Raw genomic sequence first — 21,924 nt, forward strand, 5'->3', positions numbered from 1 at the left:
CTGTCAGTTCTGGTATGGCGCATTCATGCTGCCTGTAATGGTGTTGGCTGCAAGCTGATGTATTTAAACAAGTGGAGAAGTTCACACTGCAGGTTGTGCAAAGTACCTCAAGTTACCTAGGTGACAACTCAGGTTCCTCCTCTAGGATGCACATAATGGTTTCATCCCCTGGAAATTACTATGTACAGTAAATATAATCATCTCCAACTTCTTTGAAATAGTTTTCCTGAACATATGTTTGTCCAACCTCAGCTTTCTTCATTATTCTCTGAGATACTGTCTCCCACAGTTTTTCCATAATGTTCAGTTTTGTACCTTATACATCTTCCAGCTGACATTTGCTGATGAGCTGAATCATTATGACCATCTGCTTAATATCATGTTTGTCCACCATCAGAATCCAGTACAGCAGCGGTTCTGAACGGTGTGTATTCAGTAAGTCCTTGGTAGGTTTACAGAGGGAAGTGGTACCATATTTCTTCACACTGGTCACATAATACCCATAAATTATGAGCTGGTGGTTTGTGGGCACACAGATTTGTCCCAGATGCATTTCATTGAGTTCACATGAGGTGAATTTGATAGCCAATACATCAATGTGTGTTCGCTATCAAGTTCCATGTAGCACTGTAGCCCTTCTGGTCTTTTAACATAGGCAGTTATCATGCTGGAAGATGCCATTGAAGTTGGGGAAGGCATCAAGCATGAACGGTTGAGGTGAATGTCCCCCATACCATAATTTTACATCCTTCAGCCTGCATCCATGGTGCACGCTATAGTTCACCTGAATGATGGTGCATCCAGACATGATCATCAACCTAGTGTACAAGAAATGTGATTCACTAACCAGGCAAACACAAAAGATTAGGGGTCTATTAATCATTGGCAGTTCAAATGTACAGTGAATGATGGTACATTTTAGGGGAATGGCAGCACAGGGCAGGTGTATCCAGTGTGTATGCCTGGGGGCCTCATTCAACATGTTGAAGAGGCTATTCCAGCAGCCATTGAGGGAACAGGCTGCGACCAACTGCAGATTGTGGTGCATGTTGGAACAAATGATTCCTGTTGTCTAGGCTCCGAAGTCATTCTTGGGTCATTCTAGCAACTGGCAGAGAAAGTTAAGAATACCAGCCTTGTATGTGGAGTTTCAATGAAGCTCACAATAGGTAGCATTGTCCCCAGAACAGATTGTAGCCCCTTGGTTCTGAGTTGAGTGGAAGGACTTAACCAGAGACTTCAAAGGTTCTATGACAAGCTAGGCTGTGACTTCCTGGACTTGAGAGCTGTAAGGCCACCTAAATAGGTCAGGTGTGCACTGCACATCACAGGCTGGCACTCAGGTAGCTGACGGTGTGTGGGATGCACTCAAGGGTTTTTAGATCAGGTGATGCACCATCCTATCCAGATAACAATAGCTGTAGGAAACCCAGAAGTATCAGTATAATATCAAAAGAAATGCCTCCCTGGGGTGAGAGTATTAAAATTCTAATGATAAGCTGTCAAAGCATTCTCAACAAGGTCTCAGAGTTTGAAGTGCCCATGAAAAGTAGTGAAGCTCACATAATGCTAGGTACAGAAAGCTGTTTGAAACCTGAAATTGATAGCAGTAAGATCTTTGGGGAAAATTTAAGCATATATTGAAAGGACAGGCAAATGGGAAATGGAGGTGGTGTATTTGTCACAGTAGACAAAAAATCCAGATCCACCGAGATAGAAATTGAAGCTACATGTGAGATTATCTGGGCAAGACTCAATATCAGGGGTGGGCATAAAATGATTATTCGATCCCTGAAAACTTCAGAGGAAACCTGAATTCACTTGTTCTCAAGTTCCTCAATCATACTCTGATCTTTTGTGGAGACTTTAATCATCCAATAGTTAATTGAGAACATTACAATGTTGTTAGTGTAAAACTTTACTAAATGCCTTCTCTGAAAACTACCTAGAACAAATAGTTAGGAACCTACTCCAGATGGAAATATATTGTATCTAATGGCAACAAATAGATCTGACCTCTTTGAGGATTTCCACATCAAAACTGGTTTCAGTGACTATGGTGCGGTTGTGGCAACAATGATTACCACAGTACAAAGGAAAACTAAAACAAACAGAAAGATATATATGTTCAGTAAACTAGATAAAAATTCAGTAATGTCACATGTCAATGAGGAACTTGAAACTCTTGGTACAGGTCAGGAGCATGTAGAGGAACTTTGGTCCAAGTTTAAAAGAATAGTTGACCACACACTGGATAGATATGTACCCAGTAGAACAGTTCATAGTGGGATGGAACCTCCATGATATACAGTCACTGTAAAGAAACTTCTAAAGAAACAGAGATTAGTGCACAGTAGGATGAAAACAAAGTGGAGAGATACTGAATGAAACACGTTTGCCTGTCAAGAGAGCAATTTGTGATGGCTTCAATGACTACCATAACAGAATATTGTCAAATGACATTGCACAAAATCCAAAGAAATTCTGGTCGTATGTAAAGGCTGTTAATGGCACCAAAGTTAGTGTCCAGTCCCTAGCAAAACTGATGGTAGCAAAGGAAAAGCTGAAATGCTTAACTCTGTTTTCAAATGTTCCTTTGCTATGAAAAGCCCAAGAGAACTGCCCCAATTTAATCCTTGTACCACTGAAAAATGAATGAAATAAATGAAATAAGTATTAGTGTCAGTGGTGTTGAGAAACAGCTGAAATAATTAAAATTGAACAAAGTTCTAGGTCCCAGTGGAATCACTATCAGATTCTATACTGAATTTGCAGCTGAGTTAGCCCCTATTCTCACTATAATCTGTTGTAGATCCTTCAAACTAAAAACTGTGACCAGTTCTCAGAAAAAGGCACAGCTCACATACATCTACAAGAAGGGTAGTAGAGCCACAAAACTACTGTCCAATATCCTTGACATCACTTTGTTGTAGAAACTTAGAACATATGCTGAGTTCAAACACAATGAGGTATCTTGAACAGAATGACCTTCTCAATGCCATTCAGCATGGTTTTCAGAAACATCGATAATTTGAAACCCAACTCACACTTTTCACACATGACATACTGCAAGCTTTGGATCAAGGCAACCAGGTAGGTGCAGTGTTTTGTTTTCTGAAAAGCATTTGACTCAGTGCCACACCTGCACTTATTGTCAGAAGTACGATCATATGGGTTATCAAGTGAAATTTGTGACTGGCTTGAGGACTTTTTGGTAGGGAGGACATAGCAAGTTATCTTGGATGGAGAGTCATCATGAGATGTATAAGTAACTTTGGGCATGCCTCACAGAAGTGTTTAGAGACCCTTGCTGTTCATATTGTGTATTAATGATTTTGCAGTTAAATCAGGCTTTTTGCAGATGATGCAATTATCTATAATGAAGTACTATCTGAAAGAAGCTGCATAAATATTCAGTCAGATCTTTATAAGATTTAAATGCAGTGCAGAGGTTGGCAACTTGCTCTAAATGTTTAGAAATGTAAAATTTGGCACTTCACAAAACAAGAAAACATAGTATCCTATGACTATAATATCAGTGAAACACTGTTGTAATCGGACAGCTCATACAAGTACCTGGGTGTAACATTTAATAGGGATATGAAGTGGAAGATTGCATAGGTTCAGTCAAGGGTATAGCAGGTGGTAGACTTTGGTTTATTGGTAGAATTCTGGGCAAGTGCAATTGGTCTTCAAATTAGATTGCTTACAAATCACTCATGCCACCCATTCTAGAATATTGCTCAAGTGTGTGGGACCCATACCAGATAGAACTAACAAGGGGTATTGAATGTATACAGAGAAGAGCAGCACAAATGGTCACAGGGTTGTTTAATCAATGGGAAAGTGTCACAGAGATACTGCAGGAATTGAAATGGCAAATTCTTGAAGACAGGCATAAACTCTCCCAAGAAAGTCTATTAACAAAGTTTCAAGAACCAACTTTAGATGATTACTCAAGGAATATACTACAGCCCCCTTCATGTACCGTATTTACTCAAATCTAAACCGCACTCGAATCTAAGCCGGACCTGAAAAATGAGACTCGAAATCAAGGAAAAAAAAAATTTCCTGAATCTACGCCGCTCCTGAAATTTGAGACTCGAAATTCAAGAGGAGAGAAAAATTTTAGGCCACACCTCCAAATCGAAACAAAGTTGGTCCATTGTAATATGAGACACAATTTAGGTCGAATGAATGACGATACAGCTACAGTAGTTTGGTTGGAGTCGTAAGCTTAGCAGTTAAGCTTAACCAGGTAGCCATTGCTATGCGTCAGGCGCTCTGTCCATATTTATACGGGTACCATTCCTTTTTCACGTGTTTCGTCTGGTTTGAATTGATTGCATATTTTTCTTTGATCTCATAAGTGCCGTTCTCTTTGTTGTAGGTGTTTACATCACTCTAAGCTGAAAATGCATTACTGTACTGTGTCATGCATTGTTTGTCGCGGCATGGCTTGCTTTTGTGCGCGGTACCACGGCTTACAATAAAAAATAAAAAAAAGAGGAATGGTCTCATAACCGAAACAACGGCAAGAGACTGCTATTTGTTGTTACTTACACTGCTGCTTTCTTTGATAATGATCAACAAGAACAAAATAATAGACTGTGTATGATAAAAGATGTTCTGAACGAGAGTTTAGCGAAAATTTTTCTCCGTTTGAAAATCTTTGCAGGCTCCTCTTTAGTACATTACATTCTGCACAGAAATTAGAGTCATCTTAGATTTAAAAATCTAGTCAATTACTGTGCTTCATTTCTGACTGTATCACTATCAGGCATAAGAATGATACGGATATAAACATGACATGATATGTATATTCTTACACGTTTGCTGTTGTCTCACTCTAGTTTCATAGTTTATTAGGCAGACAGGATTTAAGTGAGATAGCAGCAAACACGAAACAATACATGGCAAAATGTTTATATTCGTATTATTCTTATGGTGAAGAGAATACTGCATGTGATTCACAATTCATAAAAGTTCCTATTAGCAACCATCTCTTCTCACAGGTATGAAAATATTCAGAACGTAGAGTTGGCCATATTGACAAACATCCCAAAGTCTTGTCAGTCGGATTTTCGTAGTACATTGGAATGCTGCTACATTCGAAGATGAACAATACAGAATTTGTATTTACTTCGTTGGATAATGTATGAAAATGCAGTGATCAAAACTCGGGGCGGAGAAAAAAGCTCGTCTTCCACCTTTTTTTAATTTATTTACTGACGCAGAGGTTTTGGCACCAGTATTTATTTTTGTGCCTGCAAAGCATGCCTGTGTAGCGCTACATACATTCGACGGCAGAAGTTAGTTGTGGCGGCAAGTATTAACATTTATCAGAACTTCCGCTTCCTTTGCACTTGATTCTAAGCCGCAGGCAGTTTTTTTGGATTACAAAAACCGGAAAAAAAGTGCGGCTTAGATTCGAGTAAATACGGTAGCTCACACAGGGATTGTGAGGTTAAGAGTAGAATAATTACTGCTCACATAGAGGCACTTAAACAATCGTTCTTCCCATACTACATACTTGAATGGAACAGGAAGAAACCCTAATATCTGGTACAATGGGACGTACCCTCTACCATGCACTTCATGATGATTTGCACAGTGTAGATGTAGATTAGTATATAAATTCATCCAGGCAATGGAGTATATATTTTATTAAAACAATAATACTAAATTTAACCATAAATGTTGGGAGTATTTTATTTCATCCTCCGATGCTGTATGTCAAACTCCAGTGAATTAATCCTCCTGTCCATCTAAACAAAGGATTGTTAAAAAGCACTGAGATTTGGAGATTCTGCAGATGATAGCACTCGTCACATTACACTCTGTCATGTGTGAAACTTTGAACATACTTCCCAATACATAATATGATCTAGATGTTGGAAAAGAAAATGTCTGCATATTCTAAATTTTACATACTGGAATGTAGATTCCAATATGTAACAGAAGTACTGCAGCATGGATTGTGCAGATCTTTGTAAGGCTTGTTGTTCATTGTTGATATTTAGAATGTCAGTAAGATGACCACTCTTAAAATGACTCACTTGCACTTTTCAGTCCCCAGTGTCTCAGAAACTCATATTAAGTGAAGAATTTTAAGTAATTTATGTGCTGTTCCAATATTTATCTTTATATTCTACCAAAATTTTCCTCTTTCTTCACTAAAAAAATTATTAACTTTTGTTAATACCTTGAAATGTTAGCCACTGTGTTTTTCTTACTCGTATTTTATTGGTAAGTTCTTTCATTTTCTTAACAAGTAATAGTGTGCTCCAGGGTGTTCCACCAGCTTATTGTTTCCATTTTACGCACAATATTTTGATGACTGATAAAGCCATTTTCTTCTGATGCTGTGATTTTTGCAGTTATGTGCATTTACTGCTTGGACTCCAACCAGATGTGAAGTAATGTTGGTATTGCACTGCTATTTATAGCTGAGTTGAATTTCTGACACTACCATGACCTTTGATGCTGTTATGTTTTTCAGAGCCTGTACTGGTGTTCTTTGAAATGCAAATTCTCTCAGTGTTTTTCAGCTCTAGTGGATGTGTTGGACAGTGAGATCTTAATAAACTTGTACGGGACTCCATGGCTTATTTAAATTGAAATCTCCATCCCTGTTTATTAGGTTTTCTGACATCTTTGTTTTCATAGTCTTCATATTTATGCTGTCCCAGAAACTAGGCATTTATGCCATGATACTGGTTTCATCCTATTTCAGTTCCTGATTATATTTAAGGCAGTGCTGGGTGACAGCTGATTTGCTTGGTTGTTTTAGTTAGTTCCTTGCATTTGTCCTGGACTGTTCCAATAATATATCCCCTGTAAGACATGCTGCATTCACTAGGAATGTTCAGAGACCTAGCTTGGCCTTAACCATACTAGGGAAACTTGCTATCTTAGTTGCAAGAAATGAAGTGCAATGGATGCCATTGTACTACCTTTCTGGATACTGCGCAAGGGTAAGGTAGATAACTGGTTGACTTCTCTTCCTCAGTCTCAGGTGTTGTTGATTCTGACTGCAATTTCCATTCAATTTGATGATCTGAATACCCATCTCTTTTAGAATGTTATTTGTAGCTAATCCTTCAGTGAAGATTTCCTTGCCTGAAAGAGATTGAGCTCTCTGCATCAGAGTCTTTTCCAGTGAATTTCTTTGTGACGGATGGTGACCGTGCAAGATGTGGAGAGAGAGAGGTCAGTGTGCATAAGTTCAATATATACACTATGTACCATTGATCTCTCCATTCTTTTCTTAACTAATACATCGAGGGAAGGGTTCTGGCCCTCTTAAGTTCCATTGTGTATTTCATGTTATGACTGATAGAGTTTAAATGTTCCAGCAACTCATGAAGTTTTTCACCTCATGTGCTGATACTACAAAATGTGTTGTCCATATATTGATAGAAAAACATTGTTATCAAACTGATGGTCTCTAGTGCCTTCATGCTTCTCCAGATATTCACTGGTAATGTATTTCTAAGACACTTAATGTTTTTTTTTCTCTCCACAAGCCTGACTCATACAGAAGAGTCATCATCTTCCTCTTGATTTTATTTTCAGGGTTGACATCTATCTGTCTGTAGAAAAAATCATTCAAAATATCAAAAATCTTTTTATTGTAGACCATACAGGACATTAGGACCATAGCACTGCCCTTGTCGGCTGGCAGAACTACAATTTCCTCATGCCCCTGCAGGTTTCTCAATATTACTCATTCTTCCTCGGAGATGTTGGATCTTAACATTGTTGTCTTGGTAAGTGCTCTACAGGTTTGATGGAAAACCTCTTCCGTTCTGTGTGGACTACAATAAGAAGATTTTTGACCTTTTGAATAACATTGCCTACAGGCAAATATATGTTGCTCCTATGAATAAAACTGAGAAGAAGAATGTAAGTCTTATACACATTGAAAATTTAGCAATGTTCTTACACATCCAATGCAGAGCCCTTAGAGACATGGAGATTTTATCAGTTAACAAATATAACTACTTTGGTCATCTACCTGGATACATTTTGTGCAGTCACAGACAGTGTAGGGAATGTGGTGCTCTGAATAGCTCATGCCGCACCCCCCCCCCCCCCCCCCCTCCCACCCCCCACCACTGGCCTGACCTGACTCTATACCCTTTCTGTTTATTATAACTGTGTGTGTGTGTGTGTGTGTGTGTGTGTGTGTTTACGTCTCAGTAGATGATATATATACAGATACACACCCACGCAAACACTGTAAGTGGATCTGGGTCATTTCTCTGTGTGCTCTGAGAGATCCTTTCAGATGCGGATGTAGATTGTGGTCAAGATATTTAAGGTGCAGGAGTAAAAAATTGCACTACCACTTCACCTTCTTGTCTCAACAACATATTAAAATTTCAGAGTTATAAGTTTAAATCAAAACATAGTTAATATATACAGACTTTGTGAAATATGTGCAGAAAATTTGCTGTGTAGTTGCCATCAGAAAGCTTCAGTCATTAAAGCTTGTCATCCTAAGTGAAGTGGATCTGTCAGATACAATAGTCTAATTCATTTCATCATATGCAGATTGCCACATATTTAGCACAGTCACCCATAAAGAAAATATCCAATAAAAAGCTCATACTGACTGATTTGACTATTGCACGTAGTTCTTGGAATTTAAGTCTTATACACATTGAAAATTTAGCAAAGTTCTATACGTCCAATGCAGAGCTCTTAGCAACATGGAGATTTTATCAATTAACAAATATAACTTCTTTGGTGATCTACATGGACACATTTTGTGCAGTCACAGACAGTGTAGGGAATATGGTGCTCTGAGTAGTCATGTCCCCTCCCTCCCTCCGTCTGACCTGGCCTGGCTCTATACCCTTTCTGTTCATTATAACTGGCCCTTGTTGTCGGGAAATATCAGGGAAATCTCGGGGGGGGGGGGGGGGGGGAACACTGGAAAAATCTTGTTTTCATCTCAGTAGATGATTGATATATATATATAGACACACACCCACGCACACACTGAAAATGGATCTGGATCTTTTCTTTGTGTGCTCTGAGAGATCCTTTCAGATGCGGATGTGGGTTGTGGCCAATATATTTAAGGTGCAGTAGTCAAAAATTGCACCACCACTTTACATTCTTGTCTCAACAATATATTAAAATTTCATAGTTATAAGTTCAAATCAAGACATAGTTAATATATACAGATTTTATGAAATATGTGTATCTCTATTTTTTACTGAATTTAATCATCTCATACTAATACAGAGAAGAGAAATCTTTTTAAAGTCTTGTGAGAAGTAATGGGCTAGGAACCATTTATTAATATCAACAAAAATTTCGTTAATAGATCTTTATAAAACTATACTTGATTTGCTATTGATTGTCACATCTGCAAATTAAACAAAATTGGTACCTCATAATGGTCCTGCTGAAAACGCAAGAAAAAAATGAGCTTTAAAATGAAACATTATGGGACACCACAGATAATTAGTTCTCAGTTGTTTGATGCTTGTTTGTTTCTTTTTTTCCTTGTCAGAGAGACAATTTAATCCATTTTGTGGTAGTTCCTATTACACTATAAATTGTAATTTAGTTAAAAGAGTACTGTGATTTACACAGACAAAAGGCGTTGACAATTCACTAAGGTTGCCACAAGTTCTGGAAATCAGGGAATTTCTAACATGTCAGGAAAATCAGGGAAATATTAAAAAAAAGAAACAGTGGAAAAATGTTGTTTTTGTCTCGGTAAATGAAATGGTTTAGTTACTGAGATGTCATGCATCATCACTGGCTGGGCGCAGCTGAGTAAGTACATGTGCCGCTTCTGTACTCCTTCATTCTTATTGCTTCTCCCATTCCTACCACTCCCCTCTCAACTTATAGTCAGTGCAGGCATGAGGAGTGGTTTGTTTGGGTCTGATTCTCAGAGATTGTTGATACAGTGGCTGGAAATGGCAGTTACGTGTGCATGAGTTGTGTCTAATTGATTGTGTTAATGTGTGTGTGCTCTCATTTTCTGACAAAGGCTGTGGCCGAAAATTTAGTTGTGAGAGTGTGATTGTCTTTTCTATGTGCCTGTCTGCAGCTCAGCGATCATCTTTACTATGAGTTGCTACCTATCCTCACTAGTATTGATTCTCAGAGTATTTGCACAAGTTGTCTGCTGCATGGATTGATCAATGTGGTCTCATTTCATCAACATGGTATCTGTGACATGTGAATAGCTGGCCACATGAGTGGACTTCCATGATGGGCCAAAACTGCAGGCCATTTATGCTGGTATCCCTGAATGGATCGGGCCTGCTGATCTGAAGCCCATTTTTCCCACTAATATGCAAGCCCTGCCCTTCCGATCTAGTCTTACTGATCTACCTGCAGGCCAGGTCTGCCTGTGTGTTGTTTATCCAAGGACCCAGGACTGCGTGCTCCGCAGTAGGCCAGAGGCCACAGACAATGGATTTCAGGAATGTTGACTGTCTCACCTTAAGTATGTTGTACAGTGCAGCGTTTTATAGACTTTTTTTATTCTAGTACATTTTGGCACTTCAAAAATAATGTGTATATTAGAAAGTATGGGCAATAAGAAGAAGAAAATTGTGTCAGTCGATGGTTATATGTACGTTATGCACTCATATATTTCTTGAAAGAAAAATCACACAGTGAGTAATAACTGACAATAACGAACATAGTAGAACCAACATTTTGTTAGTGGTCACCAATAGTGTTGGTTTACACAACTCTTCCCTTCCTTTTAAACTTCTTTCAAGAGGCTTACCTTTTTCTGAGGTTATTTCTGCAATCAGTGAAGGTATTTTAAACCTGCCTTGCGACTCCAAGGAAATGCGTATTTTAGTCACCAAATATGTTTCGTTTTATTGGAATAAAATAATAGCTGTGGTCTTAATGAAACACATATATCATTTTGCTTGCCTTCTCCATCTAAAAACAGTTTATTACAAACAATGTTGATGTTGATTTTTTCTCACACAGGAGAGAAATACAGGAGTCCTTACATTTTTTGTCAGCTTATGTCTTTACTTACAGTTCATCGTTGAGGTCTCCAGGGAAAAATGCTAAAAAACTTGTACGAAATCAGGGAAATATTAGGGAATTTCACTTGGGGGAAACTTGTGGCAACCCTGTTCACAGAAAATGCCAGTGGGTCCCCCCCCCCCCCCCCCCCCGCCCCCCCAATGATTTGAGTTGTGGCAATTCCTGATGAATGTAGAAACTTCTTCTCACAGAAATAATTCGCTAACCTAAATCATATAATGCTTAACATTTCTACACCAGTAATCACATAATGTTTAATGAGCCAGATTATGTCAGACATGTTTGGTGATTCTAGTTTATCAATGCAGAGCAGTAGTTCATTAAATCTACTCCTCACTGCTCAAATATTTTGATGGAATAAGGACAGTGGGCATCTCACGTTGACATAGATACACTGGGTGGAAATAAAATTTCTGGTGATTGCTGAAAATTTTCAAATAACAGTAATTTTTATGGAATCAGTATGCTAGACTTATACTATTTAGTTTTTTTCTCAAACAGAAAGTTTGTTTTAATCCCAATATCCCATAAAACTTTGTTTCTTCATGTTTATATTTTTAAACCTTTATGTGTGATGGTAGTAGGTCACAGGTGTATAGGTCAGTGGTAATATTGTAGCAGACAATCATTATTGTAAATAGAATCCTTTTAAATCACTGTACTTTGTCCAGTTTTTTTCTAGTGAATGAATTCCGTCTTTGAAGTGAATTTCTCGAAGGCCTGCAAAATATCAATATGTAGCTGATGTAATGTCTTCCTTAGATTAGCTGTAGTTTGTAGCCACAAATTCCTTTTGTTATTGTAGTACTGGATGCCAAAGAGTGTTGAATAGGGTGGATATTCGAATAATTCATACTTCAGATATCTTAGTTTAGTGATTGGTCATACAGATTTGTGACAGATGGAATGTCCTGCCAATACATAACTTTTTCTTTCTCTTTAGGCTTTTTGTCTTGTATGTTTCCACTCACTTGAACCATAACCTTCCTGCAGCACTTACTAGTCCTTAACGAAAAATTCCTTGTGCATCTTATAAAACTGTCTGTAACTTTTATGGCAAGCAAAATTAACTTTTCCATCTTTTGTTTTAGGATCACTGGCTTCCTCCAACTAGTTTGGTCACTGTTTCATTTTTGTAATGTATTTATGCAATCGTCTCTGATTCAAGGTATCAGATCAGAGTGCAAAATCAGTTTGGTCTTTTTTTAAATAAAAATGAGATATTTTTTAAGCATTCATCAAATTGAGCACTCATTTTGCACTATGTTCTCTTATCTTTAATTCATTATGTAACATGAATTGTACACTCTATGCCTACACCATCAGCTATTTTATTCCCCCTTAATTGAAGATCCTCTGATTCCATATTTTCACTTTCTCCATTTTTACATATGTGATTGAAGTTCTGGTTCCTTCTTCGGGTGGATCATCTCTGAGAGAATTATAGTCATATTTGAATTTAATTGTTAATTTCTTAATAGTTGAGAAATTGTGTGCATAAATGGATATAATAACTAAGTAGAGCATGCTGAAGAACACCATTAAAATTTCATTTGTACTAAAACCATTTCTGTTGTAGACCAATAATTCTTGCTCCTGTCCTCATACAATGAGTATACCCTGAGTAGGCTATATGCTTGTGTGAGTTGTTAATCATACTGAAGTTTTATGCTGAAAAACTGTGTGTAGAAAGTTGTTAATGTAGAAATGTTGAAGGTAGTAATATTTTTGAATGCCTGTTCTGTTTAAATATGTAGGTGCTGATGCCTTAATAGAAGGATGCTTTCTTGTCTATATTAAGTTTCTAATGCTACTTATTGTGTAAACAACATCATATTATAGCTATTTTGTAAACAACATCATATTATAGCCCCTTAGAGTGGTTTTATGGTTTGAAAATCCTATCTACTTTGCAGGAACGTGAATGCACCACAAGATCAGTTGGACTACCTTTTTAGCACTAGTGCCTATACGATACAATTTGTTCAATACACTCACATTGATTGTCAATACTGATTAAAAACTAAAGGAAAATTCAGTCAAGGATATCACAAATTATGAGAAAGTATTGCTGATCCGCCCTTACTTTCAGGAGAAATGTCGATACTTCTGACAGACTTGTATAAAACTATATATACTATCCTAGCTTTAGAAATTAATAATTCTTTCCTTGGGGAAGGAAAGAGGAATGGATTGGGGAAGGTTAAAAATGAGTGGGGAACACTCAGACTCCAGGATAAGATGGGCCCACCTGTTGTAAGGATGTCTGGGGTCTGAGAGACCTGCCCTTACTTTTTTATCTTCCCCAATTCATCCTTCTCTCCTTAATTGCAAATGTTAGGATAGTGTGTGTACTTTTATATGAGCCTAATGGCAGTGTGACATCTCTCCACAATGCAAGTACTGATCAGAAATTCTATTTCTTAACAACTAATCTGCAGTTTCATATCACTCTCCCACTTCTTATTGTCTTTATTTAATCTACTTCATATTACCTTTCGTATGCCTTATTTCATTTTCTTTTGTTCCCTTTACCACGCAATATTATTCTTTCTAACCGTTCCACTGCTCTCTCTCTCTCTCTCTCTCTCTCTCTCTCTCTCTCTCTCTCTCTCTCCCTCCCTCCCTCCCTCCCCCCCTCCCTCTCCCTCTCCTTCCCTCCCTCCCTCTCCCTCTCTCCTCTCTTTCTCTCTCTCTCTCCACCCCACCCCACCCCCCTCCACAGATTCGATTTGTTCAATTGTCTCTTTCATCGACTTATTGTATCTTGCATAATTCCTTAGCTTCTGATCATACTCTTATTTCAGTTACCCTCATTCACCCACTGCCATTAGTACATTATTAGTGTCTTTCTAATGAAAACTTTGCTTATTATATCTTAAATCATGTATATCAGGATGTCATAATCACAAAGACAAAACTGACATTCTGCAGATCGGAGTGTGGAATTTTGGATTCCTTAAACTATAACTTAAAAAGAGAAATGGAAAGGTTGAAATTAAATGTAGTGAGAATTAGTGAAGTTCGGTTGCAGGAGGAACAGGACTTCTGGTCAGGTGAATACACAGTTATAAATACAGTCATATAGGGGTAATGCAGGAGTAGATATAATAATGAATAAAATAGAAATGCATGTAAACTACTATGAACAGCATAGTGAATGCATTAAAGGAGCTAGGATGGATAGGATGGATTCGAATCCCATACCTATTACAGCAGTACTGGTTTATATGCCAACTACCTCTGCAGATGAAGTGACTGAAGAAATGTATAATGAGACAAAAGAAATTATTGAGATAGTTATGGGAGATGAAAGTTAAATTGTGATGGGCGACTGGAATTCACTAGTAGGAACAGGAAGAGAAGGAAAAATAGTAGGTGAATATGGACTGGGGTGGGGGTGGGGGTGGGGGGGGGGGGAAGGAATAAAAGAATGAAAGAGGAATCTGCCTGGAAGAATTTTGGAGAGCATAATTTAATCATCATTAACACTTGATTTAAGAAACATGAAAGAAGACTCTATACGTAAGAGACCTAGAGTCACCAAAAGGTTTCAGATTGATTATATAATGGTAACACATAGATTTTGTAACCTGATTTTAAACTGTAAGAGATTTCCCGGGACAGACTTGGACTCTTGACCATGGTTTATTGGTTATGAAATATAGACTAAAACTGAAGAAACTGCAAAAAATTAGTAAAGTGAGGAGATCGGACCTGGGTATGTCGTAAGATCCAGATGTTGTTGAGAGTTTCAGAGAGAGCATTAGGCAGTGGTTGACTTCAGCAGGTGAAAGGAGTACAGTTGAAGATGAAGGGATAGCTTTGAGAGATGAAATAATGAAGATAGCAGAGGATCAAAAAGGTAGAAAGACAACGCCTAGTAGAAATCCTTGGATAACACAGGAGAAACTGAATTAATTGATTAAAGAAGAAAATGCACCAAAGCACCATAGAAACTAATGTAGGCATGCATATTCAAATGCAGAGATATGTAAACAGGCAGAATACGGCAGTGCGGTCAGCAACACCTATATAAGACAACAAGTGTCTGGCACAGTTGTTACATCAGTTACAGCTGCTACAATGGCAGGTTATCAAGATTTAAGTGAGTTTCAACATGGTGTCATTACACAAGCAATGGGACACAGCATCTCCAAGGTAGTGATGAAGTGGGGATTTTTCCATATGACCATAGCATGAGGTACCGAGAATATCAGGAATCCATTAAAACATCAGATCTCTGACATTGCTGTGGCTGGGAAATGATCCTGCAAGAACAGGGCCAACAATGATTGAATAGAATCGTTCAACGTGACAGAAGTGCAACACTTCCGCAAATTGCTGCAGATTACAATGAGCCATCAACAAGTGTCAGCATGCAACCGTTCAATGAAACATCATCAATGTGGGCTTTCCGAGCCAAAGGTCCACTTGTGTACTCTCAATGACTGCATGGCACAAAGCTTTACACCTTGCCTGGGCCCATCAACACTGACATTTGACTGTCGATGACTAGGAACATGTTGTCTGGTCAGACGAATCTTGTTTGAAATTGTAACGAGTGGATGGACATGTACGGGTATGGAGACAACCTCGTGAACCCATGGACCCTGTATGCCAGTAGGGGACTGTTCAAGCTGGTGGAGCCTCTGTAATGGTTTGGGCAAACATACGTTTATAGCATTTGTAGACTTAGAGAAAGCTTTTAACAATGTTGATTGGAATACTCTCTCGCTCTTTGAAATTCTGAAAGTATCAAAGTAAAATACAGACAGTGAAAGGATATTTACAACTCATATACAAACCAGACGGCTGTTACGAGAGTCATGGGCCATGAAAGGGAAGGAATGGTTGAGAATGGAATGAGCTGGGCTTTTAGGGTACCTCTGATGTTATTCAATCTGTACAGTGTGCAAGCAGTAAAGGAAACCAAAGAAGAATTAGGAGTAGGAGTTAAAGTTCAGGAGGAGAAATAAAAACCTTGAGGTTTCCCCGATGGTACTATAATTGACCTGAAAGAGCAGTTGAATAAATTGGATAGTCTCTTGAAAGGAAGATGTAAGATGAGCATCAACAAAAGTAAGACAAGGGTAATGGAATGTAGTCAAATTAAATCAGATTATGCTGGGGGAATTAGATTAGGAAACAAGTCACTAAAAGTAGTAGATGAGTTTTACTACTTGGGCAGTAAAATAACTGATGACGGCCAAAATGTAGACTGACAATAGCAAGAAAATAATTTACGAGGAAGAGAAATTTGTTAACATCAAATATAGACTTACGTGTTAGGAAGCCTTTTCTGAAGGCATTTGTCTGGAATGTAGCCATGTATGGAAGTGAAACATGGATGACAAAAAGGTTAAACAGGAAGAGAATAGAAACTTTTGAAATATGGTGTGACAGAAGAATACTGAAGATTAGATGAGTACATCACAAAACTAATGAGGAAGTAGTGAATAGAATTGGGAGACAAGAAGCTAGTCTCACAACTTGATTAAAAGGAGGGATTGGTTGCTACGACACATGCTAAGATATCAAGGGATCACCAATTTAGTATTGGAGGGAAGTGTGGGAAGTGTACATTGTAGAAGGAGAGCAAGAGATGAGTACCATAAGCAGATTCAGAGGGATGTAGGTTGCAGTACTTAATTTTTTGGGGGGGGGAGGGGGGGGGGAGGTATTTTTGAGGATCTTGCTAATCCAAATACAATTTCTTCCACTGCTTTGTCTCTATATCTCTCTCTCCCTTTTGGGTTATATTTAAAGCAATTATTTTGAGTTAAAAATTCTGATGGTTTTACATTAACTGTTCTTTTTTTCTATTAGTAAAAATAGCTATCTATTTACTGACTTAATTTGTAGCCTCAGTTTTCAGATGTGTGTTTCATATAAATAATTGTTAGCACAGGTGCATTTCTACCAAGTGAACTTTCGTGGAGGACCTGGAGAAGAACATTATTTTGCCATTCATAATGGAGGAAGCATTGATTCCCCAGAGATTGTGCATTTAACAGCAGGTACAACCACTGCAACAGATGTAATTTCAGAAAGCAACTATGTCTGGATTGAATACCACACAGGCCCCAACCCTTCAGGGCCTGGCTTCAGTCTACACACATCTCCAGTAATTTCAGGTTAGCCATTTCATGCCCAATTTATAAAATCATTTGATGAATCCTTCACCGACTGCTACAAATTCATTTTTAGAGTTTCTCTCTGCATGAACATGGATGGGATATGTGCTTACAACTGCTTTACATGTTTAAAGTAAAATAAACGTCTCTGATTCAAGTCTGCTGTAAAGTCTAGTTACAATCTGAAGTATGGGGGCTACTCATTGTCCAATTAAAAGATTGCCAAGAAAGACTCTTGTAATAGTTTTATTTTACAATTACATACTCTGCATTACTTTAGAAAAGGAAACAGTGAGCAGCTAATCGGCACATAAACCAGCTACAAATCATTGCTAAGCTTTTGGATTATGTCATTCTTTTTGCTAACTTGCATAGCTGTGTTGTCCTTGTGGTACCACAATATAGTTAGAACAGGTATCCAGCTGGAAAAATGCGATTTTTGTTAGTTAATTTTGAGTCCAGACATTGTCTGCCTGAGGAAGAGACCATGTTTGGAAGAACGTTGATTCAACTCTCCATCTGGCCACTGAGTTCTCCGTTTTTCATGTTGTCCCAAAATCAGTTAAAGCAAATACTGCAATGGTTCCATTGAAAATGATACAGTAAATTGCCGTCTCCAGTCTGATACCATGCTCCCTCCACCTTCAGTGACCTCTAGGTTGGTGCTACATTCACCTTTATTTCCTTCTGTCTTGTTTATGTACCTGTCAGTGATGAACTCCTCAATTATGCAGTGAGTGATTAGCTGTACTCCTTCCTATATTTACATTTCACTCAGAGTTTTCCAGTGTCATTTGACTCTTCCTCTTCTTCTTCTTCTTCTTCTTCATCTTCTCTATGTACATATTAAGTATATAAACCCAAACAATGGATACAATTCGGAACTGAGTTATTATTACCCTGCTTCATATTCCTATGACACCACATTGTGGAAAAGGACAGTAATCATGTTCATGACTTCCTGACTATGAAATTGGTTTTCTTGAAGACTATCTCTGACAGTTATAAAGATGTGATAGTCAAGATCCAGTTCCAGACTGTATGGTGGTGACAGCAATTTCCGCAGTGTACCTGATGCACTATGAAATTGGTTTTGTTGTAGACTATCTCTGACTGTTATAAAGATGTGATAGTCAAGATCCTGTTCCAGACTGTATGGTGGTGACAGCAATTTCCGCAATGTACCTGATGCATTAGTTTCCATATTTTCTTGGTAATGTGATTGCCCAAATTATTATGGAAGATCTCATTGGTACAGTATATTAAAGTTTACAGGCAATTTACAATCTTAGTAAATAAAAATTTGAATGGCAGGTTTACTGTAGAGAGTACTGTTTATTCCAATGCTCAAGTTAGTGTTGTTACTAATAATATTCCACAGTAGACAGTAGAAATGGATTGTAATATCAGAAAAGATGACAGTATAAAATATTTAGAAAGACCCTCCACAACTTTTATTTCATGAATGTGGCAAGTGGAAGGGCAATTGGGTACCATGCTGAACCCATGAAGTTCCAGGATAAATGCAGAGAAAAAGAAGAAAGAAGACTTTGTTGCTGATACATACAGTGTTCAGTTTTGGACAAGGTGCTCCTAGCCATTCTCCACATAGTAAGCCTTATTAATTTCCAATTCGGCTCTTTCCTTCTTAATATATTTGTATCTCAGTTTCTCTTTTTCTTCATTCTCTTTAATTTTGATCTACTGAAATCCCTGAAAAACCAAATCTGCATCTACACAATGGTGTGCTTTGCAGTTCATTTTCGTACAAGGCTATATTCCAGATGAATACTTTCAGTAAAGATTTCCTAAAGCTTAAAGTATATTCATTATTAATAAATCTCTTTTTTTCACAAATCCTTTTCATGATTTTGCGAGTCTGCATTTTGTATCCTCTCTACTACGTCCATTTTCAGTCATTTTGCTCCCTAAGTAGTAAACTCATGTACTACTTTTAATGTCTCATTTTGTAATGTAATTCCCTCGGCATTGCCTGATTTAACTTGAGTATCTTCCATTACTCTTGGTTGACTTTTGTTGAAATGTGTCTTCTGATCTCTTCTCAAGACACTTGTGTTTTCTTTTCAACTGATTTTCCGAGTCCTCTTTCATCTCTCACAAAATTACAATGTTATCAGTAAACTTCAAAATTTTGATTTCTTCTCCTTCATCTTTAATTCCTTTTCCAAATTTGTCCTCATTTTTTCCATTATTGCTTGCTCAAGGTACAGATTCAATAACATGGAGATAGGCTATAACCCTTTCTTACCCATCTGAACTATTGCTCTCTTTCAGTGTCTTTTGACTCCTATATTTGTTGCCTGGTAGTACAAGTTGTGGAAAACCTTTCACTCCCTGATTTTATCCTTGCTACCATCAGAATTTCAAGGAATGTATTCCAGGCAGCTTTGGCAAAAGCTCTCTCTAAATATGCAAATACACCAAACAAAAGTTTGCCTCTGTTTAGTCACAATTTTAAGATAAGTCACAGTGTCATGCTGCCTTACATGTTCCCAAATTTTTCCTGAACCAAAACTGATCTTCTGTGAGGTAATTTTTCTGACATGTATTCCAGTCTTTCGTGAACAATTTGTATCAGTATTTACAAACTAATGACTCTGTGATATTCACAACTGTCAGTACTATTCTTCTTTATAATTGGTGTTATTGCATTCTTTATTAAGTTTGAGGGAAGTTCACGTGTCTCGTATAACCCGTATACTGGGTGGAATAGTTGTGTCATGATTGATTCTCCCAAGGATTTTAATAATCTGAAGTGAATGTTTTCTATTTCAGACACCTTGTTTCAGCATGTGCCTCAGCACTTTGTCAGATTCTTCTCACAATTTCATAACTCTCATATCATCTTCATCTACTTCCTCATCCATTTCCATAACGTTGTCTACAACTTGACTTCCTTTGCCTAGCTCTTCCATATCTTCCTTTCACTAATCTGTCTTCCTTTTTCTGCAGTCTGGTGCCGTTGATAGCAAGACAACTGATTTCTCTCTTCTTTGAAAGTTTCTCTAATTTTCCTGTAGGAAGCACCCACTTGTCCCATTGTAATGCATGCTTCAGTAGCTTTTCAGTTCCACTCAAGCCATTCCTGCCTTGCCATCTCGAACTTCCTGTCATTCTCAATTTCTGGACATCTGTGTTCCCTTTTGCCAGCTTTGTTTGCAGAATTTTTGCATTTTTTGTTTTGTTTTGTCAATTAAATGTAATAGCCTTTGTTTAGAAAAGGATCTCTCCTTGACTTTCTTTTTACCTCTTCAGTTGTCTGCTGCCTTCACTATTTCATCTGTTAAACCCAGCATAAGTGATAAAAACGGTTTGTACAGCAGCCGCATCATTCCAGTATGTTTAGTCACATCTCATGTATCACATAAATGCTTCTACATCTAGATACATACTCAGAAAGCTGCCGTATGATGCCTGGTGAAGGGTGCCCTGTACCACTACTAGTCATTTTCTTTCCTATTCCATTCACAAGTAGAGCTTGGGTAAAACAACTGTCTGCAAGCCTCCACACAAGCCCTAATTTCTCTGATCTTACCTCTGTGGTCCTTATGCAAAATATATGTTGGTGGCTGTAGAATCATTCTGCAGTCAGCTTCAGATGTCAGTTCTCTAAATTTTCTCAATTGTGTTTCTCAAAAAGAACATCACCTGTCATCCAGCAATTCCCATTTGACTTCCCAAAGCATATCCACAATACTTATGTGTTGTTCGGAACTACTGATAACATACCTAGCAGCCCGCCTCTGAATTGCATTGATGTCTTCCTTTAATCCGCTCTCGGGCAGATCCAGAACACTTAAGCAGGACTCAATAATGGATCATACTAGTGTCCTATATGTTGTCTCCTTTACAGATGAACAACACTTGTCTAGAATTGTCCCTATAAACTAGAGTTGACCATTCGCCTTCCCTACATATTAGTTCCATTTCAAATAACTTTGCAGTGTTTCATCAACTTTACTCTGTCAAGCAGCACACTACTAATGCTGTATTGAAACATTGCAGGTTTGCTTTTCCTGGTAATTTGCATTAAGTTACATTTTTCTACATTTACAGTTAGTTGCTATTCATCACACCAACTAGAAATTTTGTCTATGTCATCTTGTATCCTCTCAGTCAATCAGTGACGTACCTTCCCATATACCACATCATCACCAGCAGACAGTCACACATTGTAGCTTATCTTTCCTGTCAGATCTTTCATGTATATGAGAAATTATATATACAAAATTACAGTGGTCCTATCCCACTTCCCTGGGGGACTCTTGTCTTTGATGAACACTAACCGTTGAGGACAACATATTGGGTTCTGTTACTTAAGAAGTCTTCGAGTCACACACATATCTGGGAATATATCCATATGTTCATACCCTTGTTAACATTCAGCAGTGGGACACAGTGGTAAATGCTTTTCATAAATATAGGAATACGGAATCTGCCTGTTGCCCTCATCCATAGTTTGCGAGATATCGTGCACGGAAAGGAAAAGCTGAATTTCAAACTAGTGATGTTTTCTAAAAGCATGCTGATTTGTGGACAGGGGCTTTTCAATCTCAAGAAAATATATAAAATTCAAACTTAGAATATGTTCAAGAATTCAGCAGCAAACTGAAGTTAAGGATGTTGATTTGTAATTGTGAACGTCTGATCTTTTACCCTTTGCATTTACAGTACTAACCTTCACTTCCTCCCAGTTGCTTGGAGCTTTGTGCTGGGAAAG

The 21,924-nt window shown here is 37.9% G+C and overlaps 1 protein-coding gene across 1 annotated transcript in view; it reads left to right on the plus strand.

The window, feature by feature from the left end:
• The window catches only part of LOC126100451 (cubilin), a 771,806-nt gene that overhangs the window by 577,354 nt on the left and 172,528 nt on the right, over positions 1-21,924 (plus strand). The window contains exon 49 of the mRNA XM_049911056.1: positions 16,958-17,183. Within this exon, the coding sequence (XP_049767013.1) occupies positions 16,958-17,183 (226 nt within the window). The remainder of the gene's footprint in view (positions 1-16,957; positions 17,184-21,924) is intronic.

The sequence above is a fragment of the Schistocerca cancellata genome, chromosome 9 (genome assembly GCF_023864275.1).
Source record: "Schistocerca cancellata isolate TAMUIC-IGC-003103 chromosome 9, iqSchCanc2.1, whole genome shotgun sequence".
NCBI lineage: Eukaryota > Metazoa > Arthropoda > Insecta > Orthoptera > Acrididae > Schistocerca > Schistocerca cancellata.